We start from the raw sequence: 25518 nt of genomic DNA on the forward strand, positions 1-25518 counted from the left end.
AGACCCCACTAACCTGTAGTAACAGACAGGGTGGCTACTGAATAGACCCCACTAACCTGTAGTAACAGGCTACTGAATAGACCCCACTAACCTGTAGTAACAGACAGGGTGGCTACTGAATAGACCCCACTAACCTGTAGTAACAGGCTACTGAATAGACCCCACTAACCTGTAGTAACAGGCTACTGAATAGACCCCAACTAACCTGAATAGACCCCACTAACCTGCAGTACAGGGTGGCTACTGAATAGACCCCATTAACCTGTAACAGGCTACTGAATAGACCCCACAACCTGTAGTAACAGGCTACTGAATAGACCCCACTAACCTGTAGTAACAGACAGGGTGGCTACTGAATAGACCCCACTAACCTGTAGTAACAGGCTACTGAATAGACCCCACTAACCTGTAGTAACAGACAGGGTGGCTACTGAATAGACCCCACTAACCTGTAGTAACAGACTACTGAATAGACCCCACTAACCTGTAGTAACAGACAGGTGGCTACTGAATAGACCCCACTAACCTGTAGTAACAGGCTACTGAATAGACCCCACTAACCTGTAGTAACAGACAGGGTGGCTACTGAATAGACCCCACTAACCTGTAGTAACAGACCCCACTAACCTGTAGTAACAGGCTACTGAATAGACCCCACTAACCTGTAGTAACAGACAGGGTGGCTACTGAATAGACCCCACTAACCTGTAGTAAGACAGGCTACTGAATAGACCCCACTAACCTGTAGTAACAGACAGGGTGGCTACTGAATAGACCCCACTAACCTGTAGTAACAGACAGGCTACTGAATAGACCCCACTAACCTGTAGTAACAGGCTACTGAATAGACCCCCACTAACCTGTAGTAACAGACAGGGTGGCTACTGAATAGACCCCACTAACCTGTAGTAACAGACAGGGTGGCTACTGAATAGACCCCACTAACCTGTAGTAACAGGCTACTGAATAGACCCCACTAACCTGTAGTAACAGGGGTGGCTACTGAATAGACCCCACTAACCTGTAGTAACAGACAGCTACTGAATAGACCCCACTAACCTGTAGTAACAGACAGGGTGGCTACTGAATAGACCCCACTAACCTGTAGTAACAGACAGGGTGGCTACTGAATAGACCCCACTAACCTGTAGTAACAGTAATAGACCCCACTAACCTGTAGTAACAGGCTACTGAATAGACCCCACTAACCTGTAGTAACAGACAATAGACCCCACTAACCTGGTAACAGGCTACTGAATAGACCCCACTAACCTGTAGTAACAGACAGGCTGGCTACTGAATAGACCCCACTAACCTGTAGTAACAGGCTACTGAATAGACCCCACTAACCTGTAGTAACAGGCTAGACCCCACTAACCTGAATAGACCCCACTAACCTGTAGTAACAGACAGGGTGGCTACTGAATAGACCCCACTAACCTGTAGTAACAGACAGGGTGGCTACTGAATAGACCCCACTAACCTGTAGTAACAGGCTACTGAATAGACCCCACTAACCTGTAGTAACAGACAGGGTGGCTACTGAATAGACCCCACTAACCTGTAGTAACAGACAGGGTGGCTACTGAATAGACCCCACTAACCTGTAGTAACAGGCTACTGAATAGACCCCACTAACCTGTAGTAACAGGCTACTGAATAGACCCCACTAACCTGTAGTAACAGGCTACTGAATAGACCCCTAACCTGTAAACAGGCTGAATAGACCCCACTAACCTGCAGTAACAGACAGGGTGAATAGCTACTGAATAGACCCCACTAACCTGTAGTAACAGACAGGGTGGCTACTGAATAGACCCCACTAACCTGTAGTAACAGACAGGGTGGCTACTGAATAGACCCCACTAACCTGAATAGACCCCACTAACCTGTAGTAACAGGCTACTGAATAGACCCCACTAACCTGTAGTAACAGACAGGGTGGCTACTGAATAGACCCCACTAACCTGTAGTAACAGACAGGGTGGCTACTGAATAGACCCCACTAACCTGTAGTAACAGACAGGGTGGCTACTGAATAGACCCCACTAACCTGTAGTAACAGGCTACTGAATAGACCCCACTAACCTGGTAACAGGCTACTGAATAGACCCCACTAACCTGTAGTAACAGACAGGGTGGCTACTGAATAGACCCCACTAACCTGTAGTAACAGACAGGACCCCACTAACCTGTAGTAACAGGCTACTGAATAGACCCCACTAACCTGTAGTAACAGACAGGGTGGCTACTGAATAGACCCCACTAACCTGTAGTAACAGGCTACTGAATAGACCCCACTAACCTGTAGTAACAGACAGGGTGGCTACTGAATAGACCCCACTAACCTGTAGTAACAGACAGGGTGGCTACTGAATAGACCCCACTAACCTGTAGTAACAGGCTACTGAATAGACCCCACTAACCTGTAGTAACAGGCTACTGAATAGACCCCACTAACCTGTAGTAACAGGCTACTGAATAGACCCCACTAACCTGTAGTAACAGACAGGGTGGCTACTGAATAGACCCCACTAACCTGTAGTAACAGACAGGGTGGCTACTGAATAGACCCCACTAACCTGTAGTAACAGACAGGGTGGCTACTGAATAGACCCCACTAACCTGTAGTAACAGGGTGGCTACTGAATAGACCCCACTAACCTGTAGTAACAGCTACTGAATAGACCCCACTAACCTGTAGTAACAGACAGGGTGGCTACTGAATAGACCCCACTAACCTGTAGTAACAGACAATAGGTGGCTACTGAATAGACCCCACTAACCTGTAGTAACAGACAGGGTGGCTACTGAATAGACCCCACTAACCTGTAGTAACAGGCTACTGAATAGACCCCCACTAACCTGTAGTAACAGGCTGGCTACTGAATAGACCCCACTAACCTGTAGTAACAGACAGGGTGGCTACTGAATAGACCCCACTAACCTGTAGTAACAGACAGGGTGGCTACTGAATAGACCCCACTAACCTGTAGTAACAGACAGGGTGGCTACTGAATAGACTGAATAGACCCCACTAACCTGTAGTAACAGACAGGGTGGCTACTGAATAGACCCCACTAACCTGTAGTAACAGGCTACTGAATAGACCCCACTAACCTGTAGTAACAGACAGGGTGGCTACTGAATAGACCCCACTAACCTGTAGTAACAGGCTACTGAATAGGTAGTAACAGACTACTGAATAGACCCCACTAACCTGTAGTAACAGACAGGGTGGCTACTGAATAGACCCCACTAACCTGTAGTAACAGGCTACTGAATAGACCCCACTAACCTGTAGTAACAGACAGGGTGGCTACTGAATAGACCCCACTAACCTGTAGTAACAGAACAGGGTGGCTACTGAATAGACCCCACTAACCTGTAGTAACAGACAGGGTGGCTACTGAATAGACCCCACTAACCTGTAGTAACAGACAGGGTGGCTACTGAATAGACCCCACTAACCTGTAGTAACAGACAGGGTGGCTACTGAATAGACCCCACTAACCTGTAGTAACAGACAGGGTGGCTACTGAATAGACCCCACTAACCTGTAGTAACAGGCTACTGAATAGACCCCACTAACCTGTAGTAACAGACAGGGTGGCTACTGAATAGACCCCACTAACCTGTAGTAACAGACAGGGTGGCTACTGAATAGACCCCACTAACCTGTAGTAACAGGCTACTGAATAGACCCCACTAACCTGTAGTAACAGACAGGGTGGCTACTGAATAGACCCCACTAACCTGTAGTAACAGACAGGGTGGCTACTGAATAGACCCCACTAACCTGTAGTAACAGGCTACTGAATAGACCCCACTAACCTGTAGTAACAGACAGGGTGGCTACTGAATAGACCCCACTAACCTGTAGTAACAGACAGGGTGGCTACTGAATAGACCCCACTAACCTGTAACAGACAACAGGCTACTGAATAGACCCCACTAACCTGTAGTAACAGACAGGGTGGCTACTGAATAGACCCCACTAACCTGTAGTAACAGGCTACTGAATAGACCCCACTAACCTGTAGTAACAGACAGGCTACTGAATAGACCCCACTGGCTACTGAATAGACCCAAATACTGAATAGACCCCACTAACCTGTAGTAACACTAACCTGTAGTAACAGACAGGGTGGCTACTGAATAGACCCCACTAACCTGTAGTAACAGACAGGGTGGCTACTGAATAGACCCCACTAACCTGTAGTAACAGACAGGGTGGCTACTGAATAGACCCCACTAACCTGTAGTAACAGACAGGGTGGCTACTGAATAGACCCCACTAACCTGTAGTAACAGACAGGGTGGCTACTGAATAGACCCCACTAACCTGTAGTAACAGACAGGGTGGCTACTGAATAGACCCCACTAACCTGTAGTAACAGGCTACTGAATAGACCCCACTAACCTGTAGTAACAGGCTACTGAATAGACCCCACTAACCTGTAGTAACAGACAGGGTGGCTACTGAATAGACCCCACTAACCTGTAGTAACAGGCTACTGAATAGACCCCACTAACCTGTAGTAACAGACAGGGTGGCTACTGAATAGACCCCACTAACCTGTAGTAACAGGCTACTGAATAGACCCACTAACCGGTAGTAACAGGCTACTGAATAGACCCCACTAACCTGTAGTAACAGGCTACTGAATAGACCCCACTAACCTGTAGTAACAGACAGGGTGGCTACTGAATAGACCCCACTAACCTGTAGTAACAGGCTACTGAATAGACCCCCACTAACCTGTAGTAACAGACAGGGTGGCTACTGAATAGACCCCACTAACCTGTAGTATCAGGCTACTGAATAGACCCCACTAACCTGTAGTAACAGACAGGGTGGCTACTGAATAGACCCCACTAACCTGTAGTAACAGGCTACTGAATAGACCCCCACTAACCTGTAGTAACAGACAGGGTGGCTACTGAATAGACCCCACTAACCTGTAGTAACAGCTCTCCCTCTGGAACGTGAAGTTCTTTCTTCTTCAGAACATTACTCTCTGGGCGCTGGGAGGCTGTGGATTGTAGGGTCACTGCAACACAATACAATAAAATCAAGATTACGGTTGCTGTCCCATAGAGGATTTCCATCACACAATGAAGGAATGCAGAGGAACCAGTTACAGTGAATCACTACAGACAGAGACCCATTCACAATAATGTGAGATAGACCTAATGTGCTCACCGCTAATGGAACTAGTTGTTCCTGTGGAAGAGAATTTGATGGGCATTTTAAATCAACCAAAAATGTTATTCTATTTGTGTGTACTGTGGTAGCCATATAGGCTAGGCAACAACAAATCATCTTCAGATAGATGGTGCAGTGTGATGCCTTATGTTTCAGTGTGATTAAGAGAACAGACCCTAACTGTGCTGGTCGGGCCCTATAGCCTAGCTACAGTTGGAGAGTTGTGCCAGTAGAACGTGGATAGGGAACTCAAAGTCCTCAGGGGCCAGAATGGTGTCACACTTTCTCCCTGTCTAGCAAACACAGCTGATTAAACTAATGACATTTTAAACTGATGATCATGATTAGTTGATTATTGGAGTCAGGTGTGTTAGCTAAGGCTGGAGTAAACGTGTGACACCAATCAGGCCCCCGAGGACTTGTCCATCCCCGCAGTAGAATGACGTCCTCTCAGGCAGTCCCATCCCCGCAGTAGAATAACTCAGGAAGTCTGCAACCACAATTATTTTTCCCCCCTTTATTCATACAGGTAAGTCATTTAAGAATGTATTCTTATTTACAATGACGACCTGTCCACAATCTTGATTGTATTCTCATACGATGGCCAAAAGAATCCCCCTCTGGTTCACATCGATCTACACCCATCCCCTTATCAGAGCAGAGTCAACACTTCTCACTCATCTAAACAAGTCAAAGTTTAGTTGTTGGCTCATACTACAGACTATCAAACACTCTGCACCCCAAATGGAATCCTATTCCCTATATTGAACACCTTTTGACCAGAGCCCATGCCCCTGGCAAACGTAATGCACTGAACAGGGAATAGAGTGCCATTTGGGATGCAGGAGACCACTGTTTTATAACCCTCCTCAGGAGTCTGTGGAGTCAAGAGTTCAACAAGTCTGTTCTAAGATAGATTACTCAAGCAAACACCCCCCTCTCCCCTCCCCTTGGGAGTCTAGGAACTCTGCCGATTGCACAAAGCACCACAGCAGCAGCAGGCAGCAACAACATAAAGGCCAGGAATCCTGGCTGCTAGCAAGTCTCGGAGGAAACTAAAATAAGAGTAGAACATTTTATTCTGCTGGCTTTTTCCTCATGCAAGTCGAGCTAATTGAATTGTTGAGTCACTCAAAATATAAAGGGCTATTGCAGAAATGAAGGCTAAATGTTTACATCTCAGACAGCTCGCCTACAAGTTCTAAATGTTTACATCTCAGACAGCTAGCCTACAAGTTCTAAATGTTTACATCTCAGACAGCTCGCCTACAAGTTCTAAATGTTTACATCTCAGACAGCTAGCCTACAAGTTCTAAATGTTTACATCTCAGACAGCTCGCCTACAAGTTCTAAATGTTTACATCTCAGACAGCTAGCCTACAAGTTCTAAATGTTTACATCTCAGACAGCTAGCCTACAAGTTCTAAATGTTTACATCTCAGACAGCTCGCCTACAAGTTCTAAATGTTTACATCTCAGACAGCTAGCCTACAAGTTCTAAATGTTTACATCTCAGACAGCTCGCCTACAAGTTCTAAATGTTTACATCTCAGACAGCTCGCCTACAAGTTCTAAATGTTTACATCTCAGACAGCTCGCCTACAAGTTCTAAATGTTTACATCTCAGACAGCTAGCCTACAAGTTCTAAATGTTTACATCTCAGACAGCTAGCCTACAAGTTCTAAGCAATACATTCAAATCAGTCTACATTTTTCAGCTTCCTTGCTTTTTTTGTGGTTCTGCAAATGTTGGATTGAATGCACAATTTAAAACACTTACACCCCCCCCATCCATGTTTAAATATTGATCTATAAATTGTGCCTTCCTATATTATACTTGTATAAAAATGTATTCTATTCTACTGAGCCATTTACCTTGTTTGTATTCTTACCCTTTATTAGGTCTTCTTGTCAAGAAGGAACCTTTTAGGGTTGGGCAGTATCAAGATATTCATATCGTCATACAGTCCTTCTCGCATACAGAGATAAACAGTACTACAGGCTTATTAGTACACAAGGAGGTGCCAAAAAAACAAAAAGGATTCCATTAACAGAATGCCAACAAAATTAGCACACAAATTTCAATGGAGGCTGCTAGCTAAATATTCTAATGAGCGCAAATGAAAATGAACTAATTGCAAAGACAGGCAATCCATCTCATAAAGTTACACATACATAGGTAGGCGCTACCGAAGGTTTTTTGACATTTCCAAGTGATTGTGAACGAAAGACATTGTGCAAATTAACAAAGTTTTGACACATGCTTGTCTGAAGGAAGAACAGCACAGGCTCTGGAGCAGCATGTGTAGGCTACATGCTGTGTCTGTGTGGAGTCTGGAGTCGCTAGGGCAACGGACCTGCCTGCTCTGCTCGGAGAATATGGGGTAGGAGAAGACGGCTGAGAACGGAGGAGAAAAAAGGCTAGGAAATGAAAAGATAGCAGTGCCAGCTGTACAGATAACTCATTCAAAGGACTGACTTCTCAAACATGCATAGTTTTCGCAAAACAATATGATGACCCATCACCTTATTAATTCAGCCACTTATATTAAGTAGCAAGTTAAACTTCGGGGTCATGTTTACACAGAATTTTGAAAACTCTTAATTAAGAAAGATCTTCACGCGTTCTGTAAATGCAGATGTAAAATGGATCTTATTGTAATTTCTGCTCTGCATTAGACTAATTGTGTGCTTCAGTTGCACTTCCCCACTCAGAGGAGAATTCAGGAATGGGCATTCTATCAGCAGACAGCACTCTGACTGATGTGTAGCTACTGTTCTCCATCATTCTATCAGCAGACAGCACTCTGACTGATGTGGAGCTACTGTTCTCCATCAATCTATCAGCAGACAGCACTGACTGATGTGTAGCTACTGTTCTCCATCATTCTATCAGCAGACAGCACTCTGACTGATGTGTAGCTACTGTTCTCCAGGTACTTTTCTCAGTGTAGCCAGCCATTTTCCACCTTTAAAATGCCAGATTAACTTTAAACAAAACATTAGGAAATGTAGCTGGCTACATTCTTTATATGATAAATATTAGAAATATGATGGCTATGCATAGTTTTCGCAAACAATACCTTGCTTTTTCATTGTAAACTCATGTACTTGGTTGCATTTCTGCTGCCATCTGATGAAAATGAAGCTATTTTCTGCCGAATGTGTTGCACTAATGTTCTTCCTGTGAAGGAAAGCTATAGTTGCATGTCCCTGATCACTCTATTGACTTTCAATATAAAACAGGTTCATGTCAACACACAGCTGGACTCACCTGCTCCCGTTTTCTCCTGTTGTGCCATTTCCAAACAAACACGTGACTGGATCAACTGTTCTGGGGAACTACGGTGAGCTTCATAATGTACAATAATGTGACTGTCTCAACTGTTCTGGGGAACTACGGTGAGCTTCATAATGTACAATAATGTGACTGTCTCAACTGTTCTGGGGAACTACGGTGAGCTTCATAATGTACAATAATGTGACTGTCTCAACTGTTCTGGGGAACTACGGTGAGCTTCATAATGTACAATAATGTGACTGTCAACTGTTCTGGGGAACTACGGTGAGCTTCATAATGTACAATAATGTGACTGTCTCAGCTGTTCTGGGGAATTACGGTGAGCTTCATAATGTACAATAATGTGACTGTCTCAACTGTTCTGGGGAACTACGGTGAGCTTCATAATGTGACTGTCTCAACTGTTCTGGGGAATTACGGTGAGCTTCATAATGTACAATAATGTGACTGTCTCAACTGTTCTGGGGAACTACGGTGAGCTTCATAATGTACAATAATGTGATAGGTGAAATGAAGAACACAATCTGCTTCATCTCCTAAGGTATTGCACACGTTGACTGCAGTGAATTAATAAAAAATATTTGCTACAAATATTAAAATGTATTGAAACACTTCAAATAAATAGTTGAATCTGTATTGTCGGTATAGAAAAAGCATCCCGTTTCCAAATACCCCGTATACAGCACCTAAAGACTCTCAGACCATGGGAAACAAGACTCTCAGACCATGGGAAACAAGACTCTCAGACCATGGGAAACAAGACTCTCAGACCATGGGAAACAAGACTCTCAGACCATGGGAAACAAGACTCTCAGACCATGGGAAACAAGACTCTCTGGTCTGATGAAACCAAGATTGAAATCTCTGGCCTGAATGCCAAGCGTCACGCCTGGAGGAAACCTGGCACCATCCCTACGGTGAAACATGGTGGTGGCAGCATCATGCTGTGGGGATGTTTTTCAGTGGCAGGGACTGGGAGACTAGTCAGGATCGAGGGAAAGATGAACGGAGCAAAGTATAGAGAGTTCCTTGATGAAAATCTGCTCCAGAGCGCTCAGGACCTCAGACTGGGGCGAAGGTTCACCTTCCAACAGGACAACGACCCTAAGCACAGTCAAGACAACGCAGGAGTGGCTTCGGGACAAGTCTCTGAATGTCCTTGAGTGGCACAGCCAGAGTCCGGACTTGAACACGATCAAACATCTCTGGAAGGACTTGAAAATAGCTGTGCAGCGACGCTACCCATCCAACCTGACAGAGCTTGAGGGAATCTATAGAGAAGAATGGGTGAAACTCCCCAAATATCGGTGTGCCAATTTTGTTAACCCACTGTTCCTAGGCCGTCATCATAAATAAGAATTTGTTCTTAACTGACTTGCCTAGTTAAATAAAAGTTTTAAAAATGTAAATAAATCTGACAGTAGTCAGATAATATCTTAACATAATCCAACCCTAAATATGGACAATAGGGTGTGTTATGATCATTTACATTTTACATTTAAGTCATTTAGCAGACGCTCTTATCATGCCTTACCATTGAAAAAGCTCTTGGCACGCAGGTAGCTGACACAAAGCCTGAGGATGGTCAGTTTGTCCAGCTTGGAGATGACATCCTGGGGGTAAGGAAGCAGACTGGCCAGCCTGTCCAACTCCCCATTCAGGCGTTCCCGGTGCCTCTTGGAAGGGTTTGATTTGGCTCCTTCTGGAGGTGGCTTCACACTACGAGGAGGAGAATGTCTGCCATCAATGTCTCATATGATGATATTCCTCGGTCTTGTTATGTAGACTAAATGGTAGATACTGTATGTTTACGAAAGTGTGAATGAATGCAACTCATGGAGTCGACAGAAAGAAATATCATTGTCCAAGGTTGAAACATGCTTCTTTCTGTACCTCATTCAGACCTCATACAAATCAGACTAGGGAGTCTGTCAGTCAACCCTATTCCATGAACATAATAACAGTACTACAATTGAACTGTCACTCACAAGGCATCCTAATTCTGCACACTGATGTGGCATACTTAACATGCACTAGACTAGTAGTGACATAACTTTGTCTACAACCCCTAACTAGCTGGCTATGCTGTTGTAGCGGCGATCAGTTACCTAACGTGACTGTACCTTCTCTGGGGCTTTTTCCTCTTGCGACTTGCATACATGTTGGTGCTATTTATTCCCAATGTGTACTATGGAATGCCAAGCGCACTAGAAAGACAGCTAGCTAGCTGACAGGACAGGGTACGCAGTCAAATCCCTGCTTCTGCTAGGCTAGCTAAATAACACGTATCATGTTAGCTAGCTGACAATCAAACCAAAACATGGTCGAGTAAAATGCATTTTCATGCATACTACAAAACGATATAGCCAGTTAAATGCATACCTGCATTATTAAGCGAAAAGAAAGAGATGTTTGCTACATATATTAACAACCTAATTTAGCTAGAGAAAGTGGAAAAGTTCAATGAAGAGAAAGATGATAAATTGCCAACACTGAGCCGTCAATGGATCGTGCCGTGCGAGCTTCCTTGCCAAACGCGGATAGACTATACATCAAATCGGAATATATTCTCCGAACATTAGCCACACGATAATTTCATAGCTACAACAAACGTCATGCAAACTGCAGAAATTGGACATTTGTGGTCATTTCTTTCACACCCCCTTTAGCTCCACCCACCGGGTAGGCACACGCTTATCCCAGCCAATCGCAAAGTGACTACCATTGCGTTGTTTACACCCTTCAAAGGTCTGAGTCTAGATGAGATGGGTGGGACGTCTTAAAAACCAATTGAAAGTTCATTACCGTAGCTACTGCAATTGTAGAACACATGGGAGAGGCAGGGTTGAATAATTCAAGTATATTTAATATAATGCATTGTATGAGGTCCCGTGTGGGTCAATTGATAGAGCATGGTGTTTGCAACCCCAGGGTTGTGGGTTCGAGTCCCATGCACTCACTACTGTACATTTCTTTGCATAAGAGCTTCTGCTAAATTATGTAAATGTATTTATCCTTATAGCAAATCTTAAATTTTTAAAACAGCCTTCTGTATTTTTGGGTCAGCAAAGCAAAATAGGTCATAGTTTGTGAACGTACTGCAGACGGACACCTCACCAGTTAAATGAAGAGCATTATTAGGAAGAAGTGTGTATACAGAAGCAGTCTTGGTGGAGGATGGTGATCTCTAATTCAGGGTAAATTACTTGGGAATTACTGTATTCAAATGACTTGTTATTTCAGGCTCTGATAGCAAAGCTCTTTATCTCCTAATCTGCCACATTACTTGGAATGCCGTTTACATTTTACATTTGCTTTGAATAAAAGGGATTAGGGATTTTTCCATCTCAGATTCATCAAAAAGTGATGTGTGCCTCCCGAAATGTCAACATTTGGAATGTAAATGGCATCCAAGCCTGACAGGATGGACAGCCATGAACACTTTCTGACACCGAGAAATCTACGTTGGACTCCACAACGCGCTGAAATGTCATATTTGACAGGATTAGATCAGACTACAGATTTGAAAATCGACTGAATATTGTATGTGTGCACCAAGATCCCATGACTTTGACCCAACTACATTATACATTTACCCAACTACCTAACACAATTGTGAAGTCATTTTTGGAGGAATTGACCTAACCCCCAAGTCAATTTGTATTCAGTATTCTATGTCAATGTACAGTATGTGGACACCCCATTCCATATTGGGAAAGCATGGTAAATACAGTACACCCATTCCATATTGGGAAAGCGTGGTAAATACAGTACACCACATTTCATATTGGGAAAGCATGGTCACTACAGTACACCCCCTTCCATATTGGGAAAGCATGGTAAATACAGTACACCCCATTCCATATTGGGAAAGCGTGGTAAATACAGTACACCACATTCCATATTGGGAAAGCATGGTCAATACAGTACACCCATTCCATATTGGGAAAGCGTGGTAAATACAGTACACCACATTCCATATTGGGAAAGCATGGTCAATACAGTACACCCATTCCATATTGGGAAAGCGTGGTAAATACAGTACACCACATTCCATATTGGGAAAGCATGGTCACTACAGTACACCACATTCCATATTGGTAAAGCATGGTCACTACAGTACACCACATTCCATATTGGGAAAGCATGGTCACTACAGTACACCACATTCCATATTGGGAAAGCATGGTCACTACAGTACACCCCATTCCATATTGGGAAAGCATGGTAAATACAGTACACCACATTCCATATTGGGAAAGCATGGTCACTACAGTACACCACATTCCATATTGGGCAAAATACGCACCCCATTCCATATTGGTCACTACAGTACACCACATTCCATATTGGGAAAGCATGGTCACTACAGTACACCACATTCCATATTGGGAAGCATGGTCACTACAGTACACCACATTCAGATCCCATGAATATCCCAGTCAAAGCTTGGGAGGATAATCCGTAAAATACTGTTTATTTCAGGCTTTTAGACTGCTTTGGGGGAATTTGATAATCTGACAGTTGACATACTGAATGTGTTTGTCAGAGCGAATAAACATCAAAATATTTAGATATGTAATAGGTTTACTACTAGGCAAATCTCCATTCGTTTGCAAACATAGGGTTTCATGGTATCTGCAATGAATTCATTATATGATCTACTCCTGTGGCAAAGACACTGTACTGTACTCATCCTAGGCTTGTCTGTCCCTATAGTCATGTTTTGAATTGGCTATTCTTTTGGCCTTTGAAAATTACTAATGTTTTTGAATGCACAAATTTACAAACAAAAAATATTCTGCTTGTCTATTACATTGATCAACATGCAAAACATATTTAATCAAGTGGCATTCATTTCAAGTGGAGAAATGTAATTAATCAAGACTATACAGCAGATCATTCAGTGAATGTATTTGTATTCATTGAGTGAGTGAGGGGGTTTTATGGGGATTTTGAGGGGATTTTAGGGGGCTACACTCACTATTGCTAAAACCTAAATCCCTTGTGTTTACAATAGGATTTGGGAGGCTAAAAGCAAGTGGGTCAAGCCACATAAAAAGAAACACATGTGGGCTATATCCTTGAATATACAAATAGCTGTGGACATGCTTTAAATTGACAGAGTAAATGAGACATTGACATCAGTTTTGATGTCATGACGTCTCTCTGAAGTAAGTCAACTTCCTTCTTGACCCCGAGCTAAGCATTACAGTACTACTATATGTTTACGGTTGTGTATGTTGGACCGTTGTTGGGTATGACATACCAAACAATATTGTCTTTGAGATGGAGCTTAATAAAAGCTTAAAATAAAAAAATCTACAACAGAGCTTATTATGTTAGACGGTAGATGGTATTTATTTCAACGTATTGTAGGTCTACACTTGCTATGTTATCAGTGAGAAGGGAACTTGTCTATAAGCTTGTTATGCAGCCCTGCTGTGCAGCATGGTGTCTTCCTCTGGGATCAGTCTCAGGGTTGGACGGGACAGTCAATGTGACAGTGAGCAAGCGAGCAGTTGTGTTACTGATGGGTGATGGGGCGTGTTTAAACAGATCTACTGTTTCCCCCTGAGTCTAGCGTGGGAAATGAACAAGAAATTACAGCAAATGTACTATTGATAAAAACAAGGAAATAACATCATGTATGATAGAGAAATCTCTCTCTCTCCGTGTGAGTGTATGAGATTCTATGGTGTGTTAGTGTCTCTTTCTCTCTCTCTGTCTCTCTCCCTCTCTCTTCTCTCTCCCTCTCTCTTCTCTCTCCCTCTCTTTCTCTGAATGAAAATGTAATTCAATGTCTTGAAGCCAGAGGTGCATGATGACTGATGGGATGTGTGCTCTCAGAGTAAACATTATTAAACAACATCACTGAGGACACTCTCAGAGCAAATATTAACAAACCATCACTGAGGACACTCTCAGAGCAAACATTAACAAACACCATCACTGAGGACACTCTCAGGGTAAACATTAACAAACACCATCACTGAGGACACTCTCAGAGCAAACATTAACAAACACCATCACTGAGGACACTCTCAGAGTAAACATTAACAAACACCATCACTGAGGACACTCTCAGAGCAAACATTAACAAACACCATCACTGAGGACACTCTCAGAGCAAACATTCTCAAACACCATCACTGAGGACACTCAAAGTAAACATTAACAAACACCATCACTGAGGACACTCTCAGAGCAACCATTATCGAACACCATCACTGAGGACACTCTCAGAGCAACCATTATCGAACACCATCACTGAGGACACTCTCAGAGCAACCATTATCGAACACCATCACTGAGGACACTCTCAGAGCAACCATTATCGAACACCATCGCCGAGGACACTCTCAGGGCCTCGTTGTCAAAATATTGAAATATCCCTTTAACGTGATTTAACACCATTACTGAGAACACTTTCAGAGCAAACAACATTACTGAGGACATTCAGACACGTTGCCTCAAAACATTATCAAACAACATTACTGAGGACACTTCGACATGTTGCCTCAAAACATTATCAAACAACATTACTGAGGACACTCAGACATGTTGCCTCAAAACATTATCAAACAACATTACTAAGGACACTCAGACACGTTGCCTCAAAACATTATCAAACAACATTACTGAGGACACTCAGACACGTTGCCTCAAAACATTATCAAACAACATTACTGAGGACACTCAGACATGTTCCTTAAAACATTATCAAACAACATTACTGAGGACACTCAGACATGTTCCTTAAAACATTATCAAACAACATTACTGAGGACACTCAGACATGTTGCCTCAAAACATTATCAAACAACATTACTGAGGACACTCAGACATGTTCCTTAAAACATTATCAAACAACATTACTGAGGACACTCAGACATGTTGCCTCAAAACATTATCAAACAACATTACTAAGGACACTCAGACACGTTGCCTCAAAACATTATCAAACAACATTACTGAGGACACTCAGACATGTTCCTTAAAACATTATCAAACAACATTACTGAGGACACTCAGACATGTTGCCTCAAAACATTATCAAACAACATTACTGAGGACACTCAGACATGTTGCCTCAAAACATTATCAAACAACATTACTGAGGACACTCAGACATGTTGCCTCAAAACATTATCAAACAACATTACTGAGGACACTCAGGCATGTTGCCTCAAAACATTATCAAACAACATTACTGAGGACACTCAGACATGTTGCCTCAAAACATTATCAAACAACATTACTGAGGACACTCAGACATGTTCCTCAAAACATTATCAAACAACATTACTGAGGACACTCGTGGCTTCTCTCTGCATCGCCTTAGTGGTTCTTACATAGAAATAGAATCAATGGATTCCACTTCTATGGGTTCTTCCTTTTAGACACATCCCTCTTACAGTCATTGACATTTTCACCTTCGATGGCCACTGGGACGCTGGAGAAGTGTGCTCTTCACGGATGAATCCCGGTTTCAACTGTACAGGGCGGATGGCAAACAGCGTGTATGGCGTCATGTGGGCGAGCGGTTTGCTGATGTCACCGTTGTGAATAGAGTGCCCCATGGTGATGGTGGGTTTTATGGTATGGACATGCATAAGCTATGGACAATAAACACAATTGTATTTTATCGATGAAAATTTGAATGCACAGAGATACCGTGACAAGATCCTGAGGCCCATTGTCGTGCCATTCTTCCGCCGCAATCACCTCATATATCCAACAACTTCGCACAGCCATTGAAGAGGAGTGGGACAACATTCCACAGGCCACAATCAACAGCTTGATTAACTCTATGCAAAGGAGTTGTGTCACGCTGCATGAGGCAAATGGTGGTCGCATCAGATACTGACTGGTTCTCTGATCCACACCCCTACCTTTTTTTAAGGTATCTGGGACCAACAGATGCATACCTCTATTTCCAGTCATGTGAAATCTAGAGATTATGGCCTAATAAATGTATTTCAATTGGCAGATTTCATTATAATCAATTCAAATTTTATTGGTCAGAAACGCGTGTTTAGCAGATGTTATTGCGGGTGTAGCAAAATGCTTGTAAAAACAGTTATATGAACTGTAATTCAGTAAAATGTTTGAAATTGTTTGCATGTTGCATTTATATTTTTGTTTGGTGTAGATAATTAGCATGGATGGGGCTGTATATCTAAATGTAAATCATTGAACACTGGATATTAGACACTCACTGTTTATTACTTCTGCCTTTCAAACAGTGACAACGTATCTTTCAGCTGATTAAAAAGCTACATTTAGGTGAAAGAAAATTCTTACATTTTCAGTATGGCTTTCACTGACATACTGTACCTTTCACTGACATACTGTACCTTTCACTGACATACTGTACCTTTCACTGACATACTGTACCTTTCACTGACATACTGTACCTTTCACTGACATACTGTACCTTTCACTAACATACTGTACCTTTCACTGACATACTGTACCTTTCACTGACATACTGTACCTTTCACTGACATACTGTACCTTTCACTAACATACTGTACCTTTCACTGACATACTGTACCTTTCACTAACATACTGTACCTTTCACTGACATACTGTACCTTTCACTGACATACTGTACCTTTCACTGACATACTGTACCTTTCATACTAACATACTGTACCTTTCACTGACATACTGTACCTTTCACTAACATACTGTACCTTTCACTGATATACTGTACCTTTCACTGACATACTGTACCTTTCACTGACAGACTGTACCTTTCACTAACATACTGTACCTTTCACTGACATACTGTACCTTTCACTGACATACTGTACCTTTCACTAACATACTGTACCTTTCACTGACATACTGTACCTTTCACTGACATACTGTACCTTTCACTGACATACTGTACCTTTCACTGACAGACTGTACCTTTCACTGACAGACTGTACCTTTCACTAACATACTGTACCTTGCACTTCCAAACAAGTTGAGCTGAGTAGGAGAGAAGGGGGGACCACTTTACAGTACTTTACACCAGGGTTTCTCAAACCTCTGGGGGCAGGGGACCCTTTTTGTGAGAGCAAATGTATCAGGTACCCCCTCTTAACTCGAGTGAGATGTGCTGCTGTTACTGTTTATTATCTATCCTGTTGCCTAGTCACTTTATTCAGACCTACAGTGGAAGTCGGAAGTTTACATACACCTTAGCCAAATACATTTAAACTGAGTTTTTCACAATTTCTGACATTTAGTCCTAGTCAATATTTCTAGTCTTAGGTCAGTTAGGATCACCACTTTATTTTAAGAATGTGAAATGTCAGAATTATAGTAGAGAGAATGATTTATTTCAGCTTTAATTTCTTTCATCACATTCCCACTGGGTCAGAAGTTTACATACACTCAATTAGTATTTGGTAGCATTGCCTTTAAATTAATTTTCTACAGGATTGAGGTCAGGGCTTTGTGATGGCCACTCCAATACCTTGACGTTGTTGTCCCCAAGCATACTTTGGAAGTATGCTTGGGGTCATTGTCCATTTGGAAGACCCATTTGCGACCAAGCTTTAACTTCCTGACTGATGTCTTGAGATGTTGCTTCAATATATCCACATAATTTTCCTGCCTCCTGATGCCATCTATTTTGTGAAGTGCACCAGGCCCTCCTGCAGCAAAGCACCCCGACAACATGATGCTACCAACCCTGTGCTTCACGGTTGGGATGTTCTTCGGCTTGCAAGCCTCCCCCTTTTTCCTTCAAACATAACGATGGTCATTATGGCCAAACAATTCTATTTTTGTTTCATCAGACCAGAGGACATTTCTCCAAAAAGTTAAAATCTTTGTCCCCATGTGCAGTTGCAAACATAGTCTGGCTTTTTTCTGGCAGTTTTGGAGCAGTGGCTACTTCCTTGCTGAGCGGCCTTTCAGGTTCTGTACCTGTTTCCTCCAGCATCTTCACAAGGTCCTTTGTTGTTGTTTTTGGTTTGATTTGCACTTTTCGCACCATAGTACGTTCATCTCTAGGAGACAGAACGCGTCTCCTTCCTGAGAGGTATGATGGCTGTGTCGTTCCATGGTGTTTATACTTGCTTACCATTGTTTATACAGATGAATGTGATACCTTCAGGCGTTTGGAAATTGCTCCCAAGGATGAACCAGATTTGTGGAAGTCTACCATTTATTTTCTGTCATCTTGGCTGATTTCTTTTGATTTTCCCATGATGTCAAGCAGAGGCACTGAGTTTGAAGGTAGGCCTTGAAATACATCCACAGGTACACCTCCAATCCATGTCAATTAGCCTATCAGAAGCTTCTAAAGCCATGACATCATTTTCTGGAATTTTCCATGCTGTTTAAAGGCACAGTCAACTTAGTGTATGTAAACTTCTGACCCACTGGAATTGTGATACAGTGAATTATACGTGAAATAATCTTCTGTAAACAATTGTTGGAAAAATTACTTGTGTCATGCACAAAGTAGATGTCCTATCTGACTCGCCAAAACTATAGTTTGTTAACAAGACATTTGTGGTGTGGTTGAAAAACAAGTTTCAATGACTCCAAGTGTATGTGGACTTCCGACTTCAACTGTATATGTACATATTTACCTAACCTTGTACCCCTGCACATGGACTCCGTACTGGTATCCCGTTCATATAGTCAAGTTATCGCTACTCATTGCCATGTTATACATTTCCTATTTATCTATGTTTTCTCTTTGCGTTGTTGGGAACGGCCGTAAGCAAGCCTTTCACTGTTAGTCTGCACTAGTTGTTTACCAAGCATGTGAAAAATAACACTTGATTTGTATTTATATTGTTTACAAACATTGGAGTAAAACAAGGTTACATTTTAGGTTATGATGGGGTACTACAGTTGAACTAAGCTCCTGAGGCATTTATAAGTTAGATTCTTCAAGAATCACTGGATACATGTTTGTATGTATTAATTAAGGATTCTAGCTTTAAATTACAGTGTATTTATATAAACAAATTATAATCATTTGTGGGGAATAGAAGAAGTGTTACATAGAAAAATGTATAATTGGTGGAGCACTGTGGATATCAATATCCCTGTGAGCCTCCCAAGCCCATGTTGCCCAGGGTTAAAAACAGACATTTTAGATTCAAAATATTACATTGTATTGTATTTTATTACACCCTCTACGCTTATTCAACGGGTTGCATGGCCTAAATTCGGTGTTGTTGATAGAAATATTCATAAAAAATAAATAATAACATATTTTTGAAAGACTTGCTTTACCTGGGAGTACGTGCAGTACCTCCGCAGACCCCCACTTTGAGAACCCCTGCTTTACACCAATTACTGTTAGTTCTGGGGAGTAAATCTTTAACTTTAACGACATCTAGTGGCTAAATGTAGTTTTGTTTTTCGATGAACGCCCCATTTAATTTCATTGATCAATTATGATGTCTCAAATGACACTCCAGCTCATGTAGTACACTGCTTTTGAGGTGACTGGTCAAAATATTTGTCATTTGAATTGTGCAGTATTTGGATGAAAGTAATACCAGAAGGCTAAAACATGATTGGTGATAAAATACTGTCTGAATTTAAAACGGTCCTAGAAGCAGTAAGAGGTAGGAGTATATTCTTCGCGGCTACCAAAAGCCTGCCTCTAATACCCTCAAAAAAGATTAGTTTAACTGCCGCAAATACTGCGTCCAAAATAACACCGGCTTTTTTACTGCAGTAATTTAGCAGTGTTTTCGACAATTACTGCGTCCAACATTGCATAGTTACAGCAATTTCAAAACTGCAATCTTTTTGGTATCCTCATGTGCTGACGGGTGTGTGCGCAGTGGTGTAGGCTGATTGGTGGTAGTGCTTATGCTCCCTATCACTCAGAAGTTATGTAGCGAGCTAAGGTGACAACAATGCATGCCATAGACGTTTTCCATTTACTTCGAATGTTCAAAATCATAGGGTAAGAACACTTAAAGCCTTTCAAAGCGAGTAATTATGGCTAGCCACAACAGTCAACTAGCTAGTTGTAAACATTTATCAAACCAGCTACCCCACATGTTCTTTTCAAACTGTCAACAGAGTAGCTAGGAGGCACCAATATATTCCAAGTCTAAAAACCACTTGAGGTTAAATACATCCGATTACATTCGACACAAATCACATGGTCAGGAATCAGATTTGTATCTGACATCAAACCATTTGAAATATCCGATTCCAGGTGCTTCTTTTTAGTCGTTCAAACTGCAGGGAAAGGAACAGATTCAAATCGGATATGAAATAGGATTTGAGTCACTTCAAACTGCCAATGTAAACACGGTTTTACTAATCCCAATCCAACTAATTTAATTCCACCTGTCATTTGCGGGTTATTCTAGGACTGTTCGCTGTATCAGTGGTCTGCTGGTGTTAGGCGATAACTGAGCATCGTGTGACCAACCACCAACCTTGTTACTCTGTTCCAGTCGTTCTTTGGCCAATGAAATTGCTTCTTTTAGGGAGGTCACACACGGTGGCGGTAATGTTATGGAGTTTTTCCCTTCAAGTCTATCAGGTTGAAAAACATAGGCCTCATAGTAATTGGCAACTAAGAAGCTGGAGTGTTGGGCCAAACATTCAGATAACGAACAACATCCTTTTATACTTCTGCATGAGAACAAGTAAAACTATAGCAAGATGGTGGTTCTCAAAATCCGAGACCAGGTAAGTGATCCGTCTTGTCAAAACGAAGGTAGCTAACAAGCTAGTGAAATTGCTAGCACGTTCTCAACAGTAGAATGTGCAGGCAGGGCCACACTGATGTAATGATGGATAACTAACTAGCTAAATGATGGGATTTGTGAGATGTAACGTTCAACTAAACTCTATAAGTGCGTACTCGAGGTCATAGGTGTTCGTGTAAATCAGTAAACAAGCTTATCTAACGTTGGCTAATTAGCGCACTGTACCCATCTAGCTAGCTTAGCCATATGCCTATGGTAAACTAGCTGGAAACGCAATTTACTAGCTAGCTAGCTAAACTGGATCTGCGTGAAGCTAGCCACAATAGTGGAATTTGCTGTTCGCCTTCAAAATAAATGTCCCCCATTGAAAGTGATGCAAATGTATACAAATAACTGAATCATGCCATATTTGGATAATGCTAAATAAGGTCGGAATGTTATATAAGTTCAACAAAAGACAATTTGAGCAAAGTAAAAATATGTTAATTGTACTGTGGATGTATTCGAGTTTAGAATAGCATTGGGGGCATACCTACTGTATATGTACTGTACAGCCTAATGTATGGATGTTGCACCCATGAAATAGGTTCAGTCTACTCTGTTACACTCACAGAACTCAAGTATTAGTGTCTTAACCCTTATTGTGGGATTATAAAACTGCAAAATTAGCCACAATCTTTCAACCTATGTTACGTATTGGAAATGCATAGTTACACTTATTGCGGGACTTTGAACCTGGCATGAAAGGAGCCAAATGTAAGTATAATGTGTAACATATTCCTGTTTCAGGCCAGAAGAAGTTATGCAAAATACGGTCATATGTCTTGTTGACCCCAAGATGGCCTGCCATACAACCATCGTGAGTAGAGGTCACCCGATTATGATTTTTTGATACCAATATTTATTGGAGGACCAACAAATCTGATACCGATTAATCGGCCAATTTTTTTATATTTTTTTATATATATATAATTGTTATAATGACAATTACAACAATACTGAATGAACAATGAAAACTTATTTTAACTTAATGTAATACATAATAATTTTAGTCTCAAATAAATAATGAAACATGTTCAATTTGGTTTAAATAATGCAAAAACAAAGTGTTGGAGAAGTAAAAGAAATACGGCCCTTAGTTCCTGGATTTTACCATATTAATGACCTGTCATTTCGAAATCAACGTTTATTCTTTCAGTGAAATATGGAACCGTTCTGTATTTTATAGAACGGGTGGCAACCCTAAGTCTAAATGTTGCTGTTACATTGCACAACCTTCAATGGCGGATACGAAAAACCAGTTTTCTGCCTATCTTTATCTTTGGGCACTGTAGAAAAGACTGAAATCTTGCAGTAGGAGGTGACTTCTCTGGATTGCTTTTTTGCGTAGGAATAACTACTTGGTTCTTTGTTTGAAGGTACATTTCACTCCTTGACAAGTCACTAGAGACTCAAAGCACGAGGGTAGAACACATTTCAAACTTTGCTTGTGCTCATGTAGGTAGCAACCCTTTCGAGAAGGCACATCTTTAACTGCTTGAAAGGTGGCACAAGTCAGCTGTTCTGACCAAGATCAAACTCTGCTGAGGGTGCAGGATGGCCTGACGGGATTCGGAGTGCTTCCAGATCGCTCTCTTAATCTAATGGCATGCTCACTCACTTTCCTTTCCTTGTGCTAGTCTGGCTGCACGCCCATCCCGTCTCCCGGTGCTCTATCTCCAACTCTGCTGTCCCCCCCCCCCCCACACACACACACACCTCATCAGCCTCTCCCCTCCGGAAGGATCTCCTACACCGAAGCAGTACTCATCAACTCCACGACCACTGCTCTCGGAATTCCACAATGCTTTGAAATGACGAGGAGATTAGTCTTTATACATTTATCTAGCATCTCCCATGTAGGGTTTTCCACAAATGCTTCCAACTTAAAGTACATGGCTTGTTTATTTTATTAGCCTGTGTGTTTATGCAACTTTCCAAATTATTCCCCCAATTTTATAACCCTTATCAAAACAACTGGAGCGCTGGGCCAGCAGCTCTTAAATAGCACTTGGGCCAGCACAAGTGAAACACCTTCCCACTAAAGAGATGGAAACCAGCACAGGTGTAACATGTACTGATGTCACCTCGTTATTCAATCGGTGCACCCTACGTGCTAAGGAGACGCACGTGCTAAAGTCCAACCTCAAAACAAATGGATAAACCAAAGCCTGTAACAATGTTCAGTTTGTTTAATAGGCTGAATGCTTAATTTGGATCATTTTGCACTGGTGTTGAATCCCACAATAAGAGCTAAGATGCTAATATTGAGTGAGTGTCACTGATTAGGCTGATACCCAATTTCATGCGTGCAACATTCATAGGTTAGGCTGTACAGTGCGTTTAAGTATGCCCCCAATGCAATTCTGAAGTGTGAGATTTTAACAGATTTGTGTCAAATTAACATAGTCTTTTGTTAAATTACTATAACATTCAGACCTTGTTTAGCATTATTTAGTCCAAATATGGCATGATTCAACTATTTCTGTTTTAATCACTTTCAATGGAAGACTTTTATTTTGAAGGCAAACTGCAAATTCCCCTATTGTGGCTAATCCCTATTATGGCTAGCTTCACACAGGTTTAAACTGGTAGGTTAGCTACCAAGCTAAACCACGATTAATAGTGTGCCAGAGTTCCAGTTTGGTTAGCGAATATTAGCTATCCCAGGCAATGTATTATAGCTAGTGTTAGTTAGTTATAGCTACCAGCTAAATAATCCAATTGCCACTATTGTTGAAGGAAAGCTAGAGCTAGCTAGGGACCTAACTGCCTACAGTACTACTGTGACGACACGCATCACCATCACTTTTCAACAATTATTGAACTGAAGCCAAGGAATGCAAGCATGTTGAGCTGGGTAGTGGAGCTGGTTTTCAGTGTCACTGTGTATGGTGTATTGTTTCACCTACCTCAACATCACTACACAAATAGGCCTTTTTGGAACAATGTTTCCTTACATTGTGTTACTTGCGACTATGGTTCGTTATCAGGAAATGGCTGGCTATAGACCTTAGTGATTCTATCCCACATTCCCTACTGCACTTTCTCCAAAATTGTTACTTACATAGCCCAATTTTGTATCCTGAATTCACAGCAGCATTTTGCCTAATAAATCAGACTGATACCAGCTTCCTGGTATACATTCTGAAATAAAGCACTGGGAAAAACTTGGAAAGTTTCCTTACAAGCTAGAATGTTGAATAAAATTGCATTTGAACCTACTCTACTTTTTTGCTGTTGGTCCTGAGACAAAATATCCCCAGGACTGTATTATTTCCCTGACTCTGTAGAGCGCCGGAACTGCCTTTGAGATTTACATCACCTGGCCCAAGTTGGCTTAGTATGGATGCATTGCATGCATGTACTTCCATCTTGTGGCAGCAGGTAGCCTAGTGGTTAGATCACTGACTCAAACCCCTGAGCCGAATAGGTCAAATTTAATCTGCTGATGTGCCCTTGAGCAGGGCACTTTGCCCTAATTGTTCGGGGTAAGAGCGTCTGCTAAATGACGTAAATGTTGTACCCGTGTCTTAGGTGATGAGCATACAAATTGTGACGGCCACACAGAGACCTGTGATTGGTAGTCGGTTTAATAATACTTTTCCTGTGGATATTCTGTCTAAAAAATAATAATAATAATTCACCAGCAGAAGGACAACAGGCACAGTAAGTTCAAATGAAGTTTATTCAATATTCTGACTTGTAAAAAGGGACTGTTCGGTAGTTTTTGATTGTCAAAGGTTGAGACGAGAGTGGCCATTCCACACTCTGACATGTTGAGGCTAAGCAGCTTTTGGTTAACTGGTACTTGCACCCTAAAAGATCCAGACATAGCTCTCCAGTCTACCTCTCCTATATCAGTGTATGCCCTGGGCCTGCTCCTATCCAGCCTCATCTCATTTCTAGATCTAGGCCTAATTCATGCACGATAATTTTCCTGAGCTGTTGCTCTACACATCTCAATATTCTCTCATTGAGACAGTATAATATATGGAATGTTTTAAATTAATGTGAAAAGTAGTGTCACTGTGCTGTACTGCATCCATTGCTGTTGATAATACAAGGCCTTACATAGACTAGATGATCATGTTGTTTTAATAGAAGACCATGGTCACTAAAATATTGGCATGTCATTTTTTTCCATTGATGGGTTATTGAATAGTTTTATAAAGGGGTCATGGTGGAGGGGTGGTAAAAGTGGATGTGTGATTTATTGACAGTTGGAGAATGAATAACGAAAGGCTCTACTGTGCCACACTTGTACT

General features: G+C 41.8%; 2 protein-coding genes across 4 annotated transcripts in view; one reads left to right on the forward strand and one right to left on the reverse strand.

Annotated features, from left to right (window-relative positions):
• ahr1a (aryl hydrocarbon receptor 1a) overlaps window positions 1-10686 on the reverse strand; it is a 51946-nt gene extending 41260 nt beyond the window's left edge. The window contains exons 1-3 of the mRNA XM_065027164.1: window positions 10634-10686; window positions 10045-10229; window positions 4963-5054 (exon numbers count right to left, since the gene is read on the reverse strand). Of these exons, the coding sequence (XP_064883236.1) occupies window positions 4963-5054; window positions 10045-10229; window positions 10634-10671 (315 nt within the window). The 5' untranslated portion in view covers window positions 10672-10686. The remainder of the gene's footprint in view (window positions 1-4962; window positions 5055-10044; window positions 10230-10633) is intronic.
• A 10201-nt stretch (window positions 10687-20887) lies between these two features.
• Window positions 20888-25518, forward strand: part of ankrd28b (ankyrin repeat domain 28b) — a 42197-nt gene continuing 37566 nt past the window's right edge. The window contains exons 1-2 of one of the 3 annotated variants that reach the window (XM_065027482.1): window positions 20888-21191; window positions 22001-22070. In XM_065027482.1, coding sequence (XP_064883554.1) covers window positions 20968-21191; window positions 22001-22070 — 294 coding nt within the window. In that variant the 5' untranslated portion in view covers window positions 20888-20967. The remainder of the gene's footprint in view (window positions 21192-22000; window positions 22071-25518) is intronic. The other 2 variants (XM_065027481.1, XM_065027483.1) reach the window with 2 other exon arrangements.

This window comes from Oncorhynchus nerka, linkage group LG14 (assembly GCF_034236695.1).
Source record: "Oncorhynchus nerka isolate Pitt River linkage group LG14, Oner_Uvic_2.0, whole genome shotgun sequence".
NCBI classification, from domain to species: Eukaryota; Metazoa; Chordata; class Actinopteri; order Salmoniformes; family Salmonidae; genus Oncorhynchus; species Oncorhynchus nerka.